At 40.4% G+C, this 24,000-nt stretch overlaps 1 protein-coding gene across 1 annotated transcript in view; it reads left to right on the forward strand.

Moving 5' to 3' along the window:
* Positions 1–6,096: 6,096 nt before the first annotated feature.
* Positions 6,097–24,000, forward strand: part of LOC108258936 (radixin) — a 42,130-nt gene continuing 24,226 nt past the window's right edge. Inside the window, exons 1-2 of the mRNA XM_017457970.3 lie at positions 6,097–6,366; positions 15,802–15,913. Of these exons, the coding sequence (XP_017313459.1) occupies positions 15,902–15,913 (12 nt within the window). The 5' untranslated portion in view covers positions 6,097–6,366; positions 15,802–15,901. The remainder of the gene's footprint in view (positions 6,367–15,801; positions 15,914–24,000) is intronic.

Consider the following 24,000-nt stretch of genomic DNA (forward strand, 5'->3'; position numbering starts at 1 on the left):
CATTTTTCTTATTCTTATTATTTGTTTATTTTTACCACACCTCTCACTCTCTAGATAGCCTCTCACACAGATGGTCTGTTGGCTTCAGCAGATGCTATATATATCTTAAATAATCCTCTTATTCTGGTGAGGGACACGGTGGATCCCACAAATACTGGGCAGAAGTCAGAAGTCCCAAAGTCCATAGTAGATCCACAATGTTACACATCGTCCATTTTCCTGCTTAATAATCCCTAGCTAGGAAATTTAAGTTTAACCACATACCAAATAAACTGCACCCATTTTTTGACTGTAAATGTAAATAATAACTGACCCCATGTATTAGTGACGTAAGTTCAACCGTTGAGGAGTTCTCCATATTCATGAACCCATTCAGGTTAAATTACCTGTGTGTGAATTATGCCTCTGAGGTCAGATTTTTCTCGAGTCAAAATGTCCAAGATATGGCTTTCACTAGCATCTAGATCGCCTTTAAAAATAAGCACTTGCCTTTAAGCTGGGGATAGAAAATGCAGACTGAAGAAGCAGATCATTTCCCCCTCTGCTGCCAGTTGTTATTTGATATAACATAAAAGCAAGACCAATTAATATTATGATGATATACAGTATGAACAGGGGTGTCAGGTTTTCCTTCAAATAAAATGCCACATCCATCTGCTGTTAACGTTAAATTAAAGGCATTCTCTAGTATGAGCAAAATGAAGTGAAGCTCTCTACAGTGTCGAACCATCATCACTTTCATTTAAAGCCAACAATAGGTGCACTGTCTTCATGGTTATCGGATTCATGCCCGAACACCATGCACGCAACCTGCTAATGAGCTTGGAGGATGTGTTTGCAAGGCATGCCATCCACAATATCATCCATGGAACACATTATGCCATCTAAGTGAAGCTGTCTATCTAAAAAGTCAGTGATGTTCCAGAGGGATCCATGTGACGTCTTCATTTTGGTGTTCCTGGAGGAAATTCCAGCCCACCTGTCTTCATACCAGAAGATTGGGAGACTAATAAAGAACTGGTCATGTCTCACTAAGACCAAATCAGGAAAGGTTTCCTTTAGGGTTGCACGGTATACCGGTACTTCGGTAGTATCACAATACTAAAGCTTCAAAATGCCACCGATGCCACTGTATTTTTTAAACGGTAGTATCGTCAGTACGGTAGTATCGTAAGTAATGTTGTATGTCTGCTGCAGTTAATACTTTGTTCGCTAAAACGACACATCCCACTGCTTTTGCAGAATACACAAAGGTTAATGATACCACATTTAACCTAAATTCCTTACCTTAATCTTTAAAGATTTCCAGTTTGCTAGTAAGCGAGCTAATGTTACACTAACCGCTGGGTGTAAATAATAAAATTAGCCAAAGCAAGCTAACGTTATGCTAACCGCTGTGTGTAAATACTAAAATTAGCCATGTTTGCAAGTAGCGATCTAACGTTACGCTAACCGCTGGGTGTAAATACTAAAATTAGCCAAAGCGAGCTAACGTTACGCTAACCGCTGTGTGTAAATACTCAAATTAGCCGTGTTTGCAAGTAGCAAGCTAACATTACGCTAACCGCTTGGAGTAAATACTCAAATTAGCCAAAGCGAGCTAACATTACGCTAACCGCTGTGTGTAAATACTAAAATTAGCCGTGTTTGCAAGTAGGCGAGCTAATGTTCCCAATTTTATAATTTTTTTGGAGTTGGTTTCCAAATTTAGTTATTTATTACTAATGTTGTGTTCATTCTTAGTTCTCTGAGGACAATTTCCATTTGCATAATTTCACTGCTCTAGGGAATGACAGATGAAATATGTGGCACATTGAATTAGTTACCTGTCAATTGCATGATTGTTCTTGAGTTTTTCCAATAGCCAGTTATTCATTCTCTTTAATAAAGTATTCTGAGGAAAATTTGGTTTGTCTGTATTTATTTTTTCTATCTATTTCTGTAAATTTAGTTCATTTTATTGATTTGAAGTATAAACAAACACAATATTGTGCGGTATTGTGATACTACTTGGTATCGTGATACTTCAGCTGGTATAGTATCGTAAGATATGTTTATGGTATCATGTCAATAGTATCCTTGTCTTCTTGGAGAAAACAAGTATGGCTCTAAAAACCAAGGGGACTTCTGAAGAAGAAGTACACTTTCTTGATTACAATAACAACTTTACAGTGCAGTTGTTAATCACTTATCTCTTTCATATTACAATGATCATGAGGCCAGCACAGATTACCAGTTGGGCCCACTGGACATGTACCCCAGGGCCTGGCCACTAGGGGGCCCTCAACAAGCATACAAACCATTGGAAGTGAATGATTAAATCATTACACTGTCACACACAACAAGACATATAGAACAAGAGTCAATGCATGCAATGTCACAGAAATAAATTCAGAAATGTTATTGGTGTGTGGGTCGGAAATTGTAACCAACGAGCAGCCAGAGACCATTAATTTTCCCAAATGGGTCAGATAAAAAACAAACTCAGAACTATAACGAGCCAATGGAGACTCGGTATGCTGTCACTGCTGGCCACTGAGTCAAAGTTGTTGGATGAGTTTGTGACGTGAAAAACAAGTAAGAAGCCAGCTGCCTAAGATAAGGCTGCATTCTGCATAGCACCATGGTTACTCTATGTGCAGATACCTAATATTTGTTGGGTTGTGAGGTGAGTTCTTGAGTGACAGGTTACGAAGTGGCCATGTTTAGGTTCCTGCCCAGGATTTACTAATCCTTACTATCCTTCCCTTTCAACATAACCTGCAGTACACAACAGTGTGAGATGAGTGATAGATGGTCAGCTCACACAATTACCAAAGTTTTTTTTTTTATGTTACATGTTCCAGCAGCTTAATGGAGACCCCCCCCATTGTACCTTAAAACAATGTGACTTGTGTTCTACTCATGTGTTTAAACTTCCGGATGTAGTTGTCTAAAAGAGTTCATGAGAATGGTCCATGGCTGCAGGGGTGTCCAAACGACCACCACAGGTTTTGCAGCCGGCTGCCATTTTTGACCAACTATGAAACAAAGTTTTAAAATGAAGTTCCTGGTTTGGCCACGTGGCGTCGCTATTATATTAAAATACATAACACAAACACAAATACATGACACAATAAATAATTTATTGGGTTTAAACTAACGTGTGTCTGTTTAATTTGATGTAACATCTAAAAACTTAAGCATACAGAAAAGGTCTATAGTTTACTTTACATTTTTATTTTTACACCCTGTAGCTCCTGGCTCCATGTTTGTCTGTTTGTTTGTCTGTCTGTTTGTTTGTTTGTTTGTTTGTTTATTATCATGGCTCCTAAAAAGTGAACAGTTACTTGCTTCATTTTAAACTCATATTTAAATGTTGGTGATTGGTTGACTAAGTATTTGACTAATATATGTTGTTATTACTATAAAGTATTTTTTTTTAAATTAGTGATGAAATGTATAGCTAATTTAATGTGCTTAAACTTGTTGAGGGCTATTGACAAATTCTTACACATTGACTTTTTCTAAAAATAAAAATAAAAAAAATTCCAAATTTCGTAATAGCCTATATAGTTTCTATTTATAGGCACTGTCAATGGAACTAAATATAAGACTATGTAAGGAATAAAACACGACAGGGAGTGACGTCATAGGAAATAATTCACTGGTGGTGTGCTGCAAAACACAGTTACAGAGACACGTATCATGCCAAGGTACGTTGAAGCTTTTCCAAGTTTGTGGTTTGTGATGGCCCAATGCCCTACTAACACACTTAATGTTATTTTTTTGTTGTTGTTTTTATTTTTATTTTGTGGTTACCTCACAGTTGGTCCTGACCAATGCTTATATGCCATCTGTTCTAAATTAGTTCAAAAGGAAAACTACTCCTTATGAGAGTTTTCACATTTTCAAAAGTGACAGGTCATTGCCCCAAAACACTGCAACTAAATTTTAATGAGGACGTCAGCTGAATAGTTTCCTATACCACAGAATAACAGAAACGTGGTGTCTTTATCAGCTGCTTATTAAGAATGCATTTCAAAGAAAGAGGCAGTAATTTATTTCCTTGCAGTTTATATAAAACACATACAAAGTCTTTCAAGTCAACAATGTTCTACTGGATTCATGCTGTGTTTCTTGTGAATACTCTCAAACACGGTATAAAGAAAAGCTGTATCCCTTTTGCTTAAGCCAAAAAACAGTCATTTGTCCTTTTGCATAATTTGTACTTTGATTCAAATTTATGCTTTTAGTTTCATTTCCTAAGACATTTTATTGAAAAAAGAAAAGAATAAATAATCCACCTTGCTGACATTTATTACATCTGCGACTGTATTTGACATGCACCTTCTCAATCACTGCTGATCGTTGAGTCAGCAAAGCAGGATGAAAATATACCAACCCAAATGGAGCTCAGATCTAGGAAGCATTTTAGTCTCTGTAATCACCTGACACAACTATTACTGATATGCTGCATATATCTACAGTCTGGCCTACAAAGATATCAGCCCCAGCCTTGCTTCTTCATACCATTCTGTGTATTTTTCTTACAGCCAGTGGTCCCAAAATAATTCACCTTAAGACATATGTTAACAGCAAGTAATCAGATCAAATTAAATCTTACACTTATACTACTATCTTTTAATCTTTCAAAGACAGGGAGGCTTAGCCCTACTAGCCCATGTATACCAGCTGTCCCTGAGTACTGCTGTTAGAAATGAACACCAACCAGGTTGTATAAGGACTAACAAGGTAGGAATGTCTACAAAAATTAAAATAATAATTGGACAGTGGTTAAAAACCCCAGTAACCATGCTGTGCTTGATGTACTTGTACCAGCACTCCTTATCAATTTTAGTCACTGCTGTGCTCCACCAATCAAATAATAATAATAATATCTGATCAGAAGTGGTCTTAAAAGGATTGAGAGGGCAGGTGTAGTTAATAAATTTGGCAAGTTAGGGTATATTCTTAATACATGTCAAATATAGCCTAATCCTGTTGAAAATAATCCAGCTTTATGTGACCTGTTTAAACCGGCCAAAACACAAAGCAATCCGATAGACCATTTTTGGCATCTGGTACGTTACACTATATGGCCAATGGTTTGTGGACACCTGACCATAACATTCAAGTGTACTTGTTAAACATGTCATTCCAGCTTTATTCCCCTTTGCTGCTATAATAACACTTTCCACTAGATTTTGGAGCGTGGCTATGGGGATTTGTGTTCATTCAGCCACAAGCGCATTAGTGAGGTCAGACACTGATGATGGGTGAAGAGACCTGGGTTCCAGGTCATCCTAAAGGTGTTCAGTGGGGTTGAGGTCAGGGTTTTCCACTCCAAATCTGGCACACCGTGTCTTCATGGAGCTCGTTTTCTACACAGGGGCAATCTGGAACAAGTTTGAGCCTCTTCACTCTTCTAGTGAAGAGAAATGGTCATACTACCTCATACAAAGACTTTCTAGACAATTGTGTGCTTTCAGCTATCTTTGAAGAAGACACACATATATGGCGGCTGTGGCTCAGGTGGTAGAGCGGGTTGTCCACTAATTGTAGGGTTGGCGGTTTGATTCCTAGCCCACATGACTCCACATACCGAAGTGTCTTTGGGCAAGACACTGAACCCCAAGTTGCTCCCGATGGCAAGTTAGCACCTTGCATGGCAGATCTGCTACCATCGGTGTATGGGTGAATGAGACAAAGTGTAAAACGCTTTGGATAAAAGCACTATGTATGTGCAGACCATTTAGATATGAAGGTCAGGTGTTGTCAAACTTTTGGCCATGTAGTGTTCTTTTCTTTAAAAAAAAAAACAACAACAACAACAAAAAACCTTGTTTTCAATGTAGCATTAGCAGCACAATTAGGAAACTGTTTCCATCCTAGCTTGGCCTATGTTTTGGTAGCTGTTCTTTTGGCATGGTGATTTTAAATTTTTTTTTTTTTTTTGCAGGAATATATGACAATGATACATTTTTAGAAGCCTTAAAAAAAAAGTGAAATGTACATGTATAGTTCTTGCTGCGACACAGTTTGAAGTAGTAACATGAGGAGGCGCCCCTTCCTCTCCTCTCTCATGGATGGGACTGAACCACGCCTCATGCTCGCTCACGCCGGCCATATTGACGGGCTTCAGCTGCTCTCTGTCTCTCACTCTCCCTCTCCCTCTCTCTCTCCCTCCCGCTCTCTCACCTTGCTCTGGATATTTACAGGCTAAACCTTACTCCTCTCTTTCCCTTCTGATCGAATTAGCGTGCCAACAGGATACAGGGGCTCTTCAAAAAAGCAGTTCAGGAGGTTTTTCTGCTCCTGTGTTTCATTCTTAAAGGATTTCTGGAGTTTATTTCAGCTCTAGGAAGACGCGGTGCTTCCGCCGAGGTGAGTTATTTGTTTTTAATCGGCTCCATTTGCAGGCTTAGTAAACTGTTTCACCATTATGTGCTCTCTCTCTCTCACACACTCTATATATGTATATAATACATGCATATAAAATACAGGACTCATGTTTACTGTAAAGCAGGTTTTATATGAAGAAAGGCTCAGTTTGAGTTGTACACCAGGGACAGTTATGTGTGTGATACAGAGTAGCGGTGTAACATCCGCCCAAAGATTAAACAGGACTTCAAGTGTTTAAGAGTTTGCGTCCTGTTTGTACATATTAATTTAGCAATGGGGGTAAAAAATAAATAAATAAATAAAATAATAATAAAAAACCCTCAACATGAGATGTGTATCATTTCCGTTCCACAGCAAAACACGACGAGTCAAATGTAGGACTGTAAAGCGGATTATAAGAGCCGGAGTTTGAGTAGGCTTCTCCGTATGCTAGAATATCTGCTGTCACAACTTTATTCCGACTCAAAGCCGAGGCGCGTCGCTGAAATACACGGATTAAAGGCTAATTCAGCCTCAGGGCCTGCTCTAGTTTTCACTGTAAATAAACCCTGTTTTGTTTGTATTTGTGTTCACAGTTTAGACAGTTCAGAAAGGCCTGCGGTTCGTTTGAAGGTTGCGAGTGTAACAAATGTGGCCTAGTTTGTAACGGTGAATGTAGCGGCGGTTAATTATACCGTGTTTCGATACTTTCCACGATGCGTTAGCGTCGGTATTTTCATGCTAAACGAGTGTGTGGGCAATTTTATAAGTGGTAGTTTTTATTTTAATGTCTGTGTATTTAGTTAGCCAGGAAAATTGAACGTTCGGTGCAATATTATCGTCCACTCAGTGTTTTGTCAGTGGCAGTAATGAAGAGCGGGAGAGTGTTGTAAAAGTACTTCAGGTTGCTAGTGATGCTAGCAGGAAAATGTGTGTTTTGAAGTAAATTAGCAGTGCTGTTTGAAATTTTCATGATTTATAAACCTAGACAAATATATCAGTGTGTTAGTCGACCGGTAAAAACGTTTCATTATGAAATCTTTGTACAAAAAGATCTCTTTTGCTCATCTTTATATATAACAAGCTAAAGAAACAAGATCCCTTTATTTTTCTTCTTTCTTAGAAAGATATATTTTTAAAATAAGTGAATTTTTTGCATAAAGTTTATATACAGGTGCGTCACAATTAAAAAATTTTTTTTTTTTACGTAATTTAATTCACAAAGTGGAACTTTCATATATTGTTGATTCATTACACATAAAGTGGAATATTTCAAGGTTCTTTAAAAAAATAATTAAATCTTGATTACAGCTTACTGCTCATGAAATCAAAAATCCAGTATATCAAAATTTTCGAATAAAGAATTTATAATACAGAACTGTCGACCTGAGGAGCTCTAATCGGCAAATTAAGTCAAAACACCTGCAGAGGTTTCCCGAGTCTTTAATCTCTGTCTGGATCAGTACACAACCACAATCATGAGGAAGATGAAAGTAAATTTTAGCATTTCATTTGGAAATCAAGGTTCCAGAGTTTGGAGGAAGAGTGGAGAGGAACAGAATCCAAGTTGCTTGAAGTCCAGTGTGAAGTTTCCACAGTCAGTGATGATTTGGTTGCCATGTCATCTGCTGGTGTTGGTCCGCTGTGTTTTCTCAAGTCGAGAGTGTTTTCTCATGCTTCCGAGTCTGCTGCCGAGCTTTATGGAGATGCTGATTTCCTTTTCCAGCAGTACTCGGCACCTGCCTACAGTGCCAAAACTACTAGAAACGGTTTGCTGACCGTGGTATTACTGTGCTTGATTGGCAGCCGACTCGCCTGACCTGAACCCCGTAGAGAATCTATGAGACACCAGACCCAACAATACAGCCGAGCTGAAGGCCGCTATCAAAGCAACCTGGGCTTCCAGAACAAACACCTCAGCAGTGCCACAGGCTGATCGCCTCCATGCCACGCCGCATTGACGCAGTAATTTGTGTAAAAGGATTAAAGCCCAGACCGAGTACTGGGTGCATAAATTAACATAATTTTCAGAAGGTCGACATTTCTGTATTATAAATTCTTTATTTGAATATTCTGAGATGTTAGATTTTTGATTTCCATGAGCTGTAAGCCGTAATCATCATGATTAGAACAAAAAAGGCTTGAAATATTTCACTTTATGTGTCACGAATGTAGAATATTATAACAGAAATAATTAAATTATCAGGGGAAAAATGAACTTTTCCAAGATATTAAAATTTGTGTGTGTGTGTGTATATCAGTATTTATCCCTTTGTTGCAATAAGCTGAAAAAGAAGTGTCAAGGAAAGGCGGTGTGCTCCAAGACAAAGAAAAATGAAACTTTTGTGTGTGTTTCATTTTAAAAAAGTACAGTACACTTTCATGGTACAGTCAGTACTGTTTATTTTTGTGATCACGTTCAGCAGTATTTACTTTGAGTGTTGTGTTTTCAGTCAGTCTCAATTTTAAAAAGTATTGGTTGATTAATCAGTTATTGACAGGTACTGCCCAACTTAGTTATTGGCATCTGTAAAATCCACTATCGGTCCACCTCTAATTGATAGTTGTTATTGTGCAATGACTAATGAATTTCTATAATTAGCTGCATGGGTTGAATTTAGCTTAAGCCTTAGTCAGATCGGATTAATTCTATATGGGGTGCTGCGGTAATTTTAGTTGCTACCATTGTATCTCTGGGATTTTAGTTCTGTCTGAACGTGTGTGTGTATCCCATCTGAAATGAATATTCCCTAATACCATGTTGGAGAAAAGGTTTCCTCTTTCGTTAGTGTAAAGGGAGTATTTCCTGAGTTTAAAAGGTGGAACAATCAAATATAGTTGATGTGTAAACGAACGTGTCGGAGAAGCGACACATCTGGGTGTTTTCGGTGTGTTTTTGAGGTTGTAGCACAGGTACAGACTACTTGCATTCTGACCTACTAATGATGAAACGCAGTGTGTGGCTACATGCCCTGCAACAAGCGCTTATTTTATATCTGTATGATTTATGCTGAAATCACTTATGCCGGGTGAATCGAGCATTATCACTACACATGGCCTCTGGTGACATGACATAACACACGTTTGGAAATTGTATCCTGTCTGAATAGTCTACAAAAACAAACAAAAATAAGCTATAAATTAGTACCATGGCGCATATGTATATATATTATATTATATTATATTTTGAATATGAATAAATAAAACATTTCAATGTCCCGTCATCTTTCTGCTTTTCCTGAGTAAATACAGTGTTAAAAGTAACGATGATGTCTGTGATATTTCAGGAAGTTACTCTATGAAGTAATTTATTACAGTATTAATGCACGTGGAGATGGTGTATGTAGGTTACATTAATCTCGGGTAAATCCCTGAGCAGACTGTGTTGAGTAAATGAGCAAGTGGCGTTGCTTACATCATTTCACTTATGGACTAAAGTCAGACCGCGTGATACCTCTAAATGATCTACGCTCAGAAGGATGTGGATTTTTTTTTTTTGTATGCGTGTGTGGCAAGTATAGGGATGACGGTACACACAGGTTTCAGTGGAACATGGGGGCTGGGGTGAGAAATGTTGTTCACTTCTCTGTTTCCCATTTGAAGCTGTGTGATTGCACAATCTGTAGACCTCCTGGTGGTGTTGCCTTAATTAATTAACTTATCCACTTGTCTTAAATAAAAATCTCTCTTTTTTTTATCGTAATTGCCAAATCTTTCTATTACAATATTATCACAATAGTTAAGTAACAAAATATTAAGTCAGTGATTTTTAAATAGGGGACGTCAGGTAACCCGAGTCATAGGATTGGTCCAAGGAAAATTTATGATTTATATTCGAGAATGTCCACAATATCATGAGTGGAAATTACTGCGGTTGAAACCACAGCGCTGTTGAACGCTCGATTCCGATTGGTCATTAAGTGTTGATTAATTTTCCATAACAGCAGCTCTGATTGTAGTTCACGTTGCAAGGTAGATTCCCGGTTTATATTCGTAAACAAATCGAAAAACATGTTCTTTAACAAATGAAATGTATAATTGTTGATTATGGTGAAGCTTGATCTTTAACATTAGTGGAAGGAGTCTCCATTGTCAGGAGGTTGTAGTAGAGGTAAAGCTCTATTCCTTTCGGTTTTTCACCACAGGGAAGGTGAAAAATGTCAGGACAGACACGGACGACGTTTACATGGACAGTAGTAATCTCATTATTGACCTTATTCTAAATAAGACCATATTCGGATTAAGGTGTTTACATGAGTTGCTTTTAGATTGCTCCTGTCATGTACCTGTTTTACATGTTATAGAACATAGTGCGATTAACAGCACACGTCGTTACGTCACCGCGCCACGCTGTCCGACGTCCCTCCAGAATTTCACGCATCAACATACAGTTGGTCTTCGTTATGGTACCGTATACAGTTTTGGGTGTTTTTATTTTTAATTTTAAGAACGCTTCAAGTGCAGGTAATTATTTGTCATGCTGTACGTGCTAATAGACGACTGCTTGAGGCCACGAGCTGCGTCCAAAACCGCGTACTTACTTACTGTATAGTAGCTGAGATACATGCATCTCGCCTTCTATATAGCAGGTAAGTACGCGGTTTGGGACGCAGCCGTGCTCTCTTGTTTGCCGTAAAACGGCTGAGCGCTGCCGTGTGTGTACGTGTCCTGTCGCACAATGCGGTGAGAACTCCCACACGACGTTAATAGTGTGATTAAGGTCTGTACACCTCGATAATGTGACTAAAACAGGAATACTCCACATGTTTTAATTTGATTTGTGTTTACTTCGAGTATGACTTTAGCCAGAATCAATAATCACTGTTTACATGCTAGTTTCTTAATCAGAGTATCGTCTTAATCGGGGTAATATCGGATTATCGTTGTCCATGTAAACGCACTGTGTGTGTGTGTGTGTGTGTGTGTGTGTGTGTGTGTGTGTGTAGTTTTTGTTTCATTAACTTCTGGAAAGAGGAAAAAAGAGAGGCTGGTGTGGACATAATTTTTTATAGCTGATATAACATAAGTGATAGCAGGAACATACAATGTTAAATGTAAACATAAACTGATTTAAAAAAAATTATAACGTGGTCTAAAAGGAATGAAACATTTCATCCTGTTATTTCAAAAACAATCAACATCGAGATGATTTTTCTATAACCGTATCATGTGTTTTAACGGATTATCCAGTTAGCCTTGATAAAATATGAGACAATTTGTAGATCTTTCAGTCTGGTATTTTTGTAGGTTTTGTATAATTGCCGACTGTATTTGTGGCGCTGTACGAGTTTTTGTGTGTATGAGCGAGGAGTATGTGTAAATGGTTCTTTGTTTCCCAACAGCGATGTTCAGTTATGTCTGTTCTTCATAGATGGAACGGAATGAATATAATGAATGGAAATGACTTCCTGCAGTCTTATTAATATTCAGAATGCGCGTTTTTCCCCGTGTTTTTAGATGTAGCACACGTGTTTGTCATATTTAAATGAGTGTTTTGTGATGTTAATGTGTAGTGTTGGGGGAATTTTGAAGAATTATAATGTAGTCATTGCCTTTGAGGATCTTTTCGTGTTAATGTTTACTATTTTTAATGTCAGTAAACATGTCCTGTAGGCCCTCGCTGTTTTCCATTATTCACATTGCAACTCTGAAATGTTTTTGACTTATCAACAAATTCGAAAAGATGAGGGTTTTTTTTTCTTTTTTTTTCTCTCTCTTTCTTCTCTGTGGTTGAAAAAGCAGTTGGTCTTCAATTCACCCCTGCTGGTGTTCAGGCCTGAGCTGAAAATGTACAAACCGGAGGATCAGAGTGTGTCGTTTCTAATGAACGCTTTTGCTAATACTTCCCTTTCACATATGACATTTTACCACAAAATGTGTATGGCCTCGCAGTGGCGTAGCTAGGAACTATTTTGCAGTTTTGAATGCTATAATAAGCAAAGCGTATTTTTATCTACCTTTTTATTAACATCATTATAGCACAATTACCTCGCGAAAATGTTATTCGGTGTCAGATAACATGTTTCGCGCAGACGTCAAATGAACAGCTCCTTTAAATCCTTTTAGCCAGTTGTATTGGCTACCAGTTACTATGGTGAGAAACAGGATTAGCCAGTTGGAGTCCTATAATTTTCGGGTTGAAAATTGGACTCAAGATGACGGCCTGTGATGTACCAGATGTTTACTTAATGCGGGAGGAGAAAATGGTGTGTTGATAGATGATAAAATACCATTAAACTCCTATTACTAACGTCTTTAATTATTTTCCGTTTAACTGTCGTAAAGGTATTTTATGGCAATAAGCTGGTGTCATCACCACTCCTGCTGCAGTCTGGCATCAGCCCAAAATACACAAACGCCTCGCCTTTATCAGTTTAATTGTGCAGACACTGCAGTGTTTTTATTTAGTACATTTCCTCGCTCTGTCCTGACTCAGTCTCGCTCTGCTTAATTGAACCTAATTTCTTCTGACGTGTTGTGGGGTATGCTGTATACACTACAGATCCAGACACTGCTGAGTAACGAGTGCGAATCCTGCCATTTGAAATTTGTATATAAAAAAAATAAAAGTTGCATTGAAATTGTTTAAAATCTGAAGTAGCAACTGATCATGAGCGGAAATTAAATTTTAAGGTTTGTAATAGAGCAATCTAAAAACCGAATCTCTTGCTTCACTGCTCATGTTTAACAGTTCAAACTTTCCAAAAAGCATTCAGTAACTCATTGGCATTCATTTTAAGTACCTTACAGGAAAAGTATGGAAGTTCAGTGCCTATATCATTATTTGATGATCTACCAAACGTTTCCATTTTCACCTTCAGCAAATACTTTTCATGCTTTGTACCATCAGCTGGGAAAATCCCAAACCATTTTTGCCCTGTTCATGCAGTCTGTCTGCTTTACACATCAGTTAAATTCAGTGATGAGATTTTTTTTTAAATACACAAAGCAGCACAAGACGAATCTGTGCCTGGATCCCTAATGAACAAGCCAGAGGAGACTGTGCAAAGAGTTGGCATGAGGACGAATTCTGTAGAGGAACCAGAGACGAGACAGAACCTGATGCTAGATAGTGGGATTTTAACAATTACTATATATAGTCACAAAGGTGTTAACTATACATCGATCAGCCATTAATCAGAACCACTTGCCTGATATTGTGTAGGTCCTCCTTGTGCTGCCAAAACAGTTCTGACCCGTCGAGGTATGGACTCCTCAAGACCTCTGAAGGTGTGCTGTGGTATCTGGCACCAAGATGTTAGCAGCAGATCCTTGAAATCCTGTAAGTTGTGAAGTGGGGCCTCCATGGATCAGACTTGTTTGTCCAGCACATCCCACAGACGCTCGAATCGGATTGAGATCTGCGGAATTTGGAGGGCAAGTCAACACCTTGAACTCTGTCATGTTCCTCAAACCGTTCCTGAACAATTTTTGCAGTGTGGCAGGGTGCATTATTTATATAAATACTTTTGTATTTGGTCTGCAACAATGTGTAGGTAGGTGGTATGTGTAAAAGTAACATCCACACGAATGCCAGAACCCAATGTTTCCCAGGAGAACATTGCCCAGAGCATTACGCTTCCTCCGCTGGCTTGCCTTCTTCCCATAGTGCATCCTGGTGCCATCTCTTCCCCAGGTAAGCGACGCACACGCGCCCGGCCTTCCCCGTGATGTAAAAGAGAGTGATTCGTCAGACCAGACCACCTTCTTCCACTGCTCCATGGTCCAGTTCTGATACTCGCATACCCATTGCAGGTGTTTTCGGTGGTGGACAGGAGTCAGCGTGGGCACTCTGACCAGTCTGTGGCCCCATACGCAGCAAGCTGTGATGCACTGTGTGTTCTGACACTTTTCTGTCATAGCCAGCATGAACTTTTTCAGCAATCTGTGCTGCAGTAGCGCTCCCGTGTGATCGGACCAAACGGGCTAGCATTCACTCCCCTCGCTAATCAACGAGCCTTGGGTGCCCATGACCCTGTCGCTGGTTCACCGGTTGTCCTTCCTTGGATCACTTTTGGTAGGTATTAAACACTTCATACCGGGAACACCCTGCAGGACATGCCGTTTTGGGGATGCTCAGACCCAGTCGTCTAGCCATCACAATTTGGCCCTCGTCAAAGTCGCTCAGATCCTCACGCTTGCCCATTTTTCCTGCTTCCAACACATCATCTTTTAAGACCTGACTGTTCACTTGCTGTCTAATATCCCACCCCTTGACACGTATATCCACATCCTTGCCATTGTAACGACAAAATCAATGTTCTTCACTTCACCAGTGGTTTTATTGTTATGGCTGATCGATGTAAGTAAGCACATACAGGATGTCTATGCCAAACAGGCTTTAAGTAGGAGTCTTGATGGAAGTATAAGAAAAGTGTAAGTGGATTGCAGTAGATATTTAATGAGGGTAGCAGGTCTGTGAAGTGCAAATCTCTACGGTATTGAGGTGAGATTATTCTTTGCAGCAGGAAGGCGAGTTGTTTATGCAAATAGCGAAGAAGTAGAAGGAGCGAAAAACAAGAATGCATGAATTGATTGTATGCGTTTTGGAACTTTTATTATATGCTTAATTCAGTTTGAGGTTCAAATTTTGTATTGCATATGCTCAAGACGTGGAATTTAAAAAATATATATATTTCAATAGTGCTGAAATTGCCCCAGAGATTAGCTTTAACTCTCCCAAAGCAGCCATAATCAGCTCACATTTCATAGTCATGGAATCAGTCTAACTGTAACAGCACAAAAGTTTAGGAAGTTATTACATTCATGGTAGAATAGATGTCGGTGCCAATGATGACGCTTTAACGTCGTTAAGTGTATTAATGCTCTCCTCGTTAAACGAACCCACATGTTGGATGTTATGAAATGATCTCCTGACTGAAACGTTCATCCAGCAATTGAATATCTTTGCATTTTCTTGATGTTTTCTCAAGCCAATTTCGTGTTGTTTCCTTCTCGTCTTTGTTTCTACAAACATCATATGATGATAGCTATCCACTTGATGCAAAGCAGACACACCCTGGATGGAATGCCAGTCCATCGCATGGCATCTCACACACACCCATTCACATCTAGGGGCTATTCAGCGTAGCCCGTCCATGTACTGGCATGTTTTTTGGAAGTGGGAGGAAATCTGGGACATGCGGGACAAACAAAACTCATGCAGATAGTAATTTGAGCTCAAGGTTGAAGCAGGGACCCTGAGCCTGTGAGGCATCTTATGCATTTCTATCAGTGAATTCTGTCCTAAACGTGTTGGATTGTTCTTTTTGTGTGTGTGTGTGTGTGTGTGTGTGTGTGTGTGTGTGTGTGTGTGTGTGTGTTAAAAATGGACTCTGAGGCAAGCAGAGATACGTTTGCTGAGTATAAAGCATTGTCCTTGGCTAAAAGTGGAAGCTAAGATGGCTCATTCTTGCATTTTTTTCCCCCCTCTTCCAGGGCCTGCGCCAAAAGGATTTGGGTCGTCCTGTAACGGAGGACGAGTTTCTCCCTTTTTTTTTTTTTCCCCCCTGGATAAGCGGCAAGGGAGGAGGTGAAGATGCCGAAACCGGTAAGTCAAAAAAGAAAGAAAACATAAACCCTCAAAACAAATGATGTATGTATTGGAAATGAGCGAGAGACCTGTCTTTTGTTCTGTGAAGGACATGCATGGTGTTGGGCATAAGGTCCGAGTCTGTAGTAGGACTGTGTTTATGGTCAAATTTGTTGTTAAATGGTCACTCATCATATCATCTCAAAAATAACAGTTGATTTAGTGTGCATTGCATGAGTAGAGAGAAGAGTTTGAGAATTGTTCGTGCTGGATAGGCAGATTGAGGAAGTGTCTTTCTGCAGGGAGCGGTCTTCGGCTGATGACGTTGGGCAGATTTCTGAATTTGAGTTAGGATGCTTCATTGTTCTTGGTAAATGAACCCGGATGTCGGAGCGATCAAAACCAAAGATGGTCTGTATAGACTTGCTGTATTGGGTATTTTTTTTTCCTCTCGATGTGCTTTTATTATTGTTTTTAATTTGACATGTTATATACATGCATATGACCAGATATATGTGGACACCTGACCATCACGCCCATATGTGGGTCCAAACTGTTGCCAAAAAATAATTAAATAATTGGGGGGACACAATTGGGTGTAATATAGGATGTGTTTGTGTACTGTATCGTTAAGATTGCCCTTCACTGGAACGAAGAGTCCCAAACTTGTTCCAGCAAGACACTGTTCCCTGTACACAACGCGTCCATGAAGACTCGGTTTGTCAAGGTCGTAGTTGAGGAAATCGAGTGTCCTGCGCAGAACCCTGACCGCTACCCCACTGAACACCTTTTGGGATGAACTGGAATGCTGACGGACCTCTTCGCCCAACATCAGTATCTGATGTCACTAATGCTCTTGTGGCTGAATAAGCACAAATCCCCACAGCACCACACTCCATAATCTTTCCATCCTTTTTTTTATTATTGTTAATTTTTTTAAACTGCATTTTAATCTCTTGGTCTTGGTCATGTGGTTGACATGATTTGCCTTATAGATTACTTTCGATCTGTAACACATGGCAGCTGTTTTTCATTTTATTATGCGCAGTCAGTGTGGAGAGCTGTAAAATGCGGTTTCACTTCCTTTCAAATCCTAAATGGAGTTTCGGGAGCATTTCCGGTAACCCTGTACACACTTATCTAAACTTTCTGATGATTTAAGCGGACTTGGTCCTGACTCAACTGTTGCCACAACAAAAGGTGTTCTCACATTTCAGACTCCTTTTGTGGGACTTGCACTTGTTGGTCCCAGTCACATGAGGACAAATCTGGGCTGGAGTGTTATTTTTAGCCTCTTATGGAGGTTGAGAGTCTCTGATTTAACTAAAGGGGAGCATGCATTAACAGAGATTCAGGCAGGAAATAAATGTACCCAGAGTGCAGTTCATTGACTTTTTGAATTAGGTGACGTTTACTGCTGCCGACAGACTAAGCTAACAATCTCTATCCTCGAGATAACTGGCCATAAAGATAAATATTTTAAGCTAATATTGACTGTTACTGATAACACTACATTAGTTCTGATTGCTTTAATGTCTGATTTGATAACCTGTGTTGCTTGATAATTTGAGTGATGAGGGAAGGCCAGAACTTTTTTCACCAGTATGAACAATAATAGGTACATGTACGCGACATGTTTGTATGGCTCTATGGTTTATTTGTTTACAGTTTGACTGATTTGGTTTTGCAGAAAGGACTGTAGAGTTACGGTTACAACCGTGAATTTGTGGTACGGAGGAAGAAACCATTTGCGTTGAACTAAAGAAGTCAGTACAACTACTAACAAAACCTCCATTTCAACAGTTTAAAGCAATAAATGCGTATCAGTCGCCTTGTGCGTAATCACCGTCTGTAATATTATGTTTGTGCCGAGTCGTTGCTGAAGGCTGTGACTTGACGGTTGATAAAATGTTCTCCAAGCCAGAGATAAAACTTGTACAGCTAGGAGTATTTTACATGGTTCGTTAGTAAACTCTCATATTGCCTGTTAAAATCAGGGGAATATGTTCAGGTGTTTTTAAATAAAGTCTTGTAATGTCGAACCAGCACTAAGAACGGAGTTAAGAGGACTAAGTGCGAATGGCTGTAATGGCACCACAAAGCACATTTACGACGCAGCCTTATGTGGAAGCTGTTGATGAGGAAATCAATTGCTTATGTTGCTACATTCATTCACTATGAACATGACCCTCAGGGTTGCCAAAACTTAAATATAAAGCTGCAAGTGGTTGAAACACGGTAAACCTGGTAAGTTGGTACCCAGGCTAAAGGCGCATTCTTCTGTCGTTGCTTCCGAGAAATGGTCGCTCACTGGAAAATAAAACCGACTGCACAGCGTTAGATGAACGAGTGTTGTTTTAATTGTAACTGAGACATGGCTTCATTACAACATTCCTGTTTTGCTAGTCCAATTGAACGGGCTCACATGGTTCTACATTTACAACCTCTTCATCTGTCAAGGCTGGGGCAAAGGATGGTGTGTATGTGTACAAATGTTGGTATACAGGTATCTACTGTCATCTTTGCAGCAGAGTACCCACTGATAACGTGCCAAGGGAATGTGTTTCCATGAACAGTCCAGGAGCAGCGTTTACTCCAATGCAAAAGAGGATTCAAGGCCATATCTGTCCCAGATCAGTTCACACTTCTGAGCTATTAATCCCTGCATATCAACGGTAACAGAAAAACCCAGCCACACAAACCATTAAAGTGCAAGTAGTTTCAGAGTAGTTGATCAGATGTTCAAGGATGCTGCTACATAGACTTATGAGGAATCTTGCAGCTTCTGTCACTAGCTACCTTAGCAAGTGTATGGAGGATGATGTGATCTCTCTTACTGTTGCCACCCAGTCTGAGGCCCTGACTGTTGCATTCAGATCAGGAGGCATAACGGTGATCTAGGGAACAAGGACCTTGCCATCAAGAGCACCAAGGCCTTCTACAAAGAGAACATTTCACCAACAATGACACACAGCATGTGTGGCAGGATGTTCAGTCACTGACTATATGAGGAAGTGGCATCCTGCCCACACCAGTGATAATGAGTCTTTATTGGTCACACATACATATGCACAGTGAAATTCTTTTCTTCGCATACCCCAGCATGTCATGAAGCTGGGGTCAGAGCGCAGGGTCAGCCATGATGCAGCACCCCTGGAGCAGATAGGGTTAAGGGCCTTGCTCAAGGGCTCAACAGTGGCAGCTTGGAAGTGCTGGGGCTTGAACCCCTTAACCGCCAAGCCACCACTGCAATGATGCCTCCCGTCCTACTTCTACGATACTTGACCTCTATGTTGAAGTAACCAAACAGACAGCAATAAGGCTCACAGCTCCTCCATGATGACCAGGTGTCGACTGCTACGGGAGTGCACAGAAAGAGGAACCTACCGAGGGTGAACCCATGCAAAACTGCTGGCCCTGTCATCATCCCACAGACTTCACCATGTCACTGGTGCACCTACTATGAGCTGGCCATCATCCCTGTGCTGAAGAACTCTCCTGCTGAACTCATGCCAGGGGTCATGAAGTGCTTCGAGCAGCTGGTCATCTGACCCCAGCTACATTTGACCCTCATCAGTGTGTACACTAGCTAAACCACTCCACCACAGGCATCATGTCTTCTGACATCCACTTAGCCCTATCCTATCTGACCAACAAGGACACTTGTGCTGGATTGCTGCTCATGGTCTACAGCTCCATATTCATGTAAAGAAATTGTCCCCTTCTCAACGACCTGAGCATTGTGCTGCCCTCTATATATCAGCGGTGCAGCAATAAAAACCAATGAGCAACTTCCAGCTCCTGCGAGTGCACATCACTGACTTCATCTAATGGTCTCTCAACAGTTTGTCATTAGTGAATGAAGCAGAACAGTTCCTCTACTTCCTGCATGTGCACAAGCTAGCATGCACACCACCATATCCTCACCTATAGTGGCACTATCTTGTACAAAAACTGTTCCATTTTGGACAGGAAAGCACTTCGGCAAGTGTTAAGACTTGTCCGGTACATCGTGTTTTCCTGCCATTGAGGACATAGCTTGTTTTTCATTCAGATGAGCACGGCTATATCTTTTGTTGCTTTAAGTTTGAGGCAGCTTGTAGGCCGGCAGTAATGAGCGAGTGAGTGCATACAAGGTCAAGTGTAACCAGAACTTTAATTGTAGTGAAAACATTTGATATCATGAGTCATTCCCATTCTGTGGCTGAATCTCAAATAGTATTCTACTGGGAATGCAGTGCCCAGTTACAAGTTCTACAACAGCGTTGTGTTGCACTTTATGCACTGACCATCTACAGTAAATACTCCAAATCCTAAATGGCTAAAATGGGTTTAAAAAAAAAAAAAAAAAAAAAAGTGTAGTTTGATTTGAGTCACAGCTTTGACTTTGTTTAATTTGAGACTGTCGACTTGGCTCCACCCACCTGTCCCTGTTTGGTCCTGTTTTACTTATTTACTGTACGGTAGACAAATTTTTTTTGTTTGTTTTTGTTACCTGCCAAACGAAACTGCAATCAGGAGTAAAGCCCTACCTCACACTTAACTTCAAAACTGGTCTGCTCTCTTGCATGGTGTCTGTTGTCTCATCTCGGTCCACGACTACAGCCAAACTAAACATCCAGTCTGCTATGTATCCACATTTGTTGCTACATTCGGTTGTGTTCTCAGGGAAAGTCAGCAAACCACAACATGCCCTCGGTCCTCTGCTGTTTTGATGTTCACTTATACAGCCGTTCTCCTTATGTTTGTGTTGCGTGTTTGAGTTTGATTTATGGTTTCGTGAACAGGCACAGATGAACTCTTTTCTCCCCCCCCCCCCACCAAATAAAAGATGAGTGGTGTGTTTTTCCTATTGGAGCTGAAGGCACTAAAACCAGCTGTGGTGATTTATCTTTTAAACAAAGTTCGGGTAACGTTGCTGTAGTAGCCGGTCAGTCAAAGTATAGTGTACTTACTGGGAAACATTATATAGACACAATATGAACACAATTACCTCCTGCTGCTTTCTTCCTTTCTTTGTTTATGGGAACGTTTTCTGGTAAGGTCATGCAGGAGCATCAGTAGGAACTGCGCCAAAAAAAAAAAAAAAAAAAAAACAGCATTCAATTGCAAACCAGGCATAATAAGTGCTTTCTGAAGTTAGGTGATGTCTAAAGTCACACACTTCAAGGTGGTATTATGTATTTCACTAAAAACAAGCGGGGATCATTTTGGTGAAAAATGTAACACAGCTGAGGACGGTAAGCCCCAAATACTAAATCCCGTTAAAGTTCGTATCTCTTTCAGCAAATAACAAATCTGGAATTTAAACAAAATTGGAACTAAATCCCAAACAAATTGAAACAGTTGTGATAATGGTTAACTTAAATTAGTACCACTGTTTGATAAATACTTGAGTATGGTTCTGGTCAGAAAGTGTTTAATTTCTGTAAGGAGTCTCCACTGTCAGCCCTTGACCAATCAGAGGTAAAGCTGTTTCTAGAAGTTTTCCACCATGGGGAGATATGGGGATGGAGGAGTTTGTGGTTTCTTCTTAACAAGCTGCATTATTCTTTCTTAGTAACTTCAGGAGTGAGAAAAAGGAGGGGGAGTTGGAGGATATTCTGTGAATTGGACAGTCTGTACAGGAAATCGTCGAGGTTTTATTTTTTGTGTTTGTTGCACTCAAAGTTTCCAAAAAAAAAAAATTGTGATGCAATTTTTGTTTTTCTGTGGAAAACGACTTGAATTGGTGAAATTGCTGTTGCACGAAATTGTTTTGCGCGGGCTTTCACAGTGATGTTTGGTAAATGAGGCCTTTTAGCCGTACTCCTGTTCGACGCACGTAAATCGAAGAGGGCTTCGGCTGAACGCGTGTCACGGTGACGTCACATGACCTGTCTCGGCCCGAATCCTTGCAAGATGTGCGGTAATTTTGAAAAAATTGACTTGAAAATATTCTTCCAAATATTGCGGAGTTTGAGTGATTTTGCGCTCATTTCTAAAATCGTGAAATTTTTGAGGGACTCTGTGATGTTGACTTGAGGATTTTAAATAACCACTTCTCTAGCCTATACTTCTCAACTTAAAATATATAAATAAATTACATTTTTTCCCCCCTTCGTACTAAGATTTTCTCTCTACTACACTGGATTCATTTTCAGCTAAATTTAGGCAGATTTTAAAATTCCTTTTCCGTTTGTACCACAGAGTTCTTTCTCTCAGTTGACTGACTAATTTTTGTGACTCTTTTTTTTTTTTCATACTTCGTTGCTCTGTGAAACCTTCTCCCTCTCTCTCTAACTGCTCCGGGGGCAGCGAGGGTGCCGCAGGACGAGCAGAAGGCGCTCAGCGATGCCGTCCTCGCCCTCAGGGGGTATTTATGACCTGTTAGACCTCACAGGGAGAGAGGGCCGTCATGTGGCAGCGCGTGTGCCTGTTTTTTGTTTGCACTTCATCGAGTGGAGTGTAAAAGGCCAGTGTCGAACTGGAGGTCTGGGTCAACATCCTGTGTGGAAGGAATGAAAGTGGAGTGTGTGTGTGGGGGGGGGGTGGGGGGGGTGGGGGGGGTGGGGGGGGGTCATCATAGCAGGAATTTAATATTTACGGTTTGCTTTACCAATGTAACAGTGAATTTTTGATCTCTTTATTGATGAAATATTACGCATATTAACAATATGTTATACACACGTTTATTAGTGTACTGTATTGTCTATATACATGCTAATACCGAGTCGTGTAAATACATTTGGCCTCAGAACAGTTGTAATTCTTTGTGGCATGGATTCCACACGGTGTTGGAAACGATGCTTGGAGATTCATGTTGACGTTACATAATTTGCATCACATAAGTGCTGCTCGTTCATGCTCGATTATTCCGTTCTGTCACATCCCAGATTGAGACGACTTGTACTTTGTGACATGGTGCGTTTGCATGCTAGATGTAGCCATTAAAAGATGGGTAAGTTGTGGCCCGTGAGGGATGAGCGTGGTCATCAACAGTACTCTGGCTGTGGTGTTGAAAACAATGCTGAACTGGAATTAATGGGCCCAGTGCATGCCATTGCAGCATTCCCCACTCCATTCCACCACCAGCCTGAACTTTTCACACAAGGTAGGTGGGGTCCTGGATTCCTGCCGTTGAGACCAAATTGAGTCACTGGATCCTCTTCCTCACGATGGCTGACGTTTCAGCACCTTTTGTCGTATAGTTTAAACATCTCTAAGATTTCAGAAGATTCTCTCAATTCAGAAGCGGAAAGGCGTTCTGCTCGTCTTGTACTTCTCGTGTCCTGTGGTTTCTCGGGTTTTAGCTCGCGTTGTAGCAGTCTGCAGTAGTTTGTGTGTTTGTGTTTGTGTCTTTCATAAGCAGGGTTTGTTTTTGTTGTTACCGTGTCTGAGGGGTTAATCAGTACAAATCCACCCCCACCCAAACCCCCATCTGACACTTCACCTTGGCCAATCTCATGTAAATGGATTACAAACAAGGCAGCAGCACATTTAATTAAGAAGGGATAGCTAAGTGAGGAGAGAAACCGCAGACGAGGAAGCGCTGCGTGTGTGTGTGTGTGTGTATGTACACTATATGGTACGCTGATGTTAAAACACACACCCACATGCAAACATTACATCAGAGCCGTTTATTTTTTTGGGGGCAGTAAAGATGAACTATCGGACATGTATGGAAACACAACGTTAGTACAATGACTTACTGAACGTTTAAGTGGTGATGGTTTTCTACCAGAGTCTTTCAGTTAGGATCGTTTGGATCGATGCATCGATCTAAAAGAATTTCAACAATTGAAAATGACCTCAATTGTTTAGTGAGAATAAATAGATGATTATTATTATTGATGTATGGACTGTGTAGCTGTTGTGAGATCTTGTCGGAGCTAAGCCTGCGTCCTGTGATTTGCATAAGCCGAACGAGTGGATCAGGTCAAACACAGCACTCGTTTGCCGTTCGTTTGCTCTGGGTTGGAAGATGTTTGGCTTCGAGTTTGAGCTTGTTTTGGCTCGAGCCCACTCGCAGCCATACAAAAGGCCAGCCATTTCACGGCTGATTGCTGGATGCCTGCGCCACTCCTGATACAAAGGGACCGCCATTCGGAGCTAGTGGCTCGGAA

Source organism: Ictalurus punctatus, chromosome 26 (genome assembly GCF_001660625.3).
Source record: "Ictalurus punctatus breed USDA103 chromosome 26, Coco_2.0, whole genome shotgun sequence".
In the NCBI taxonomy this organism is placed as follows: Eukaryota; Metazoa; Chordata; class Actinopteri; order Siluriformes; family Ictaluridae; genus Ictalurus; species Ictalurus punctatus.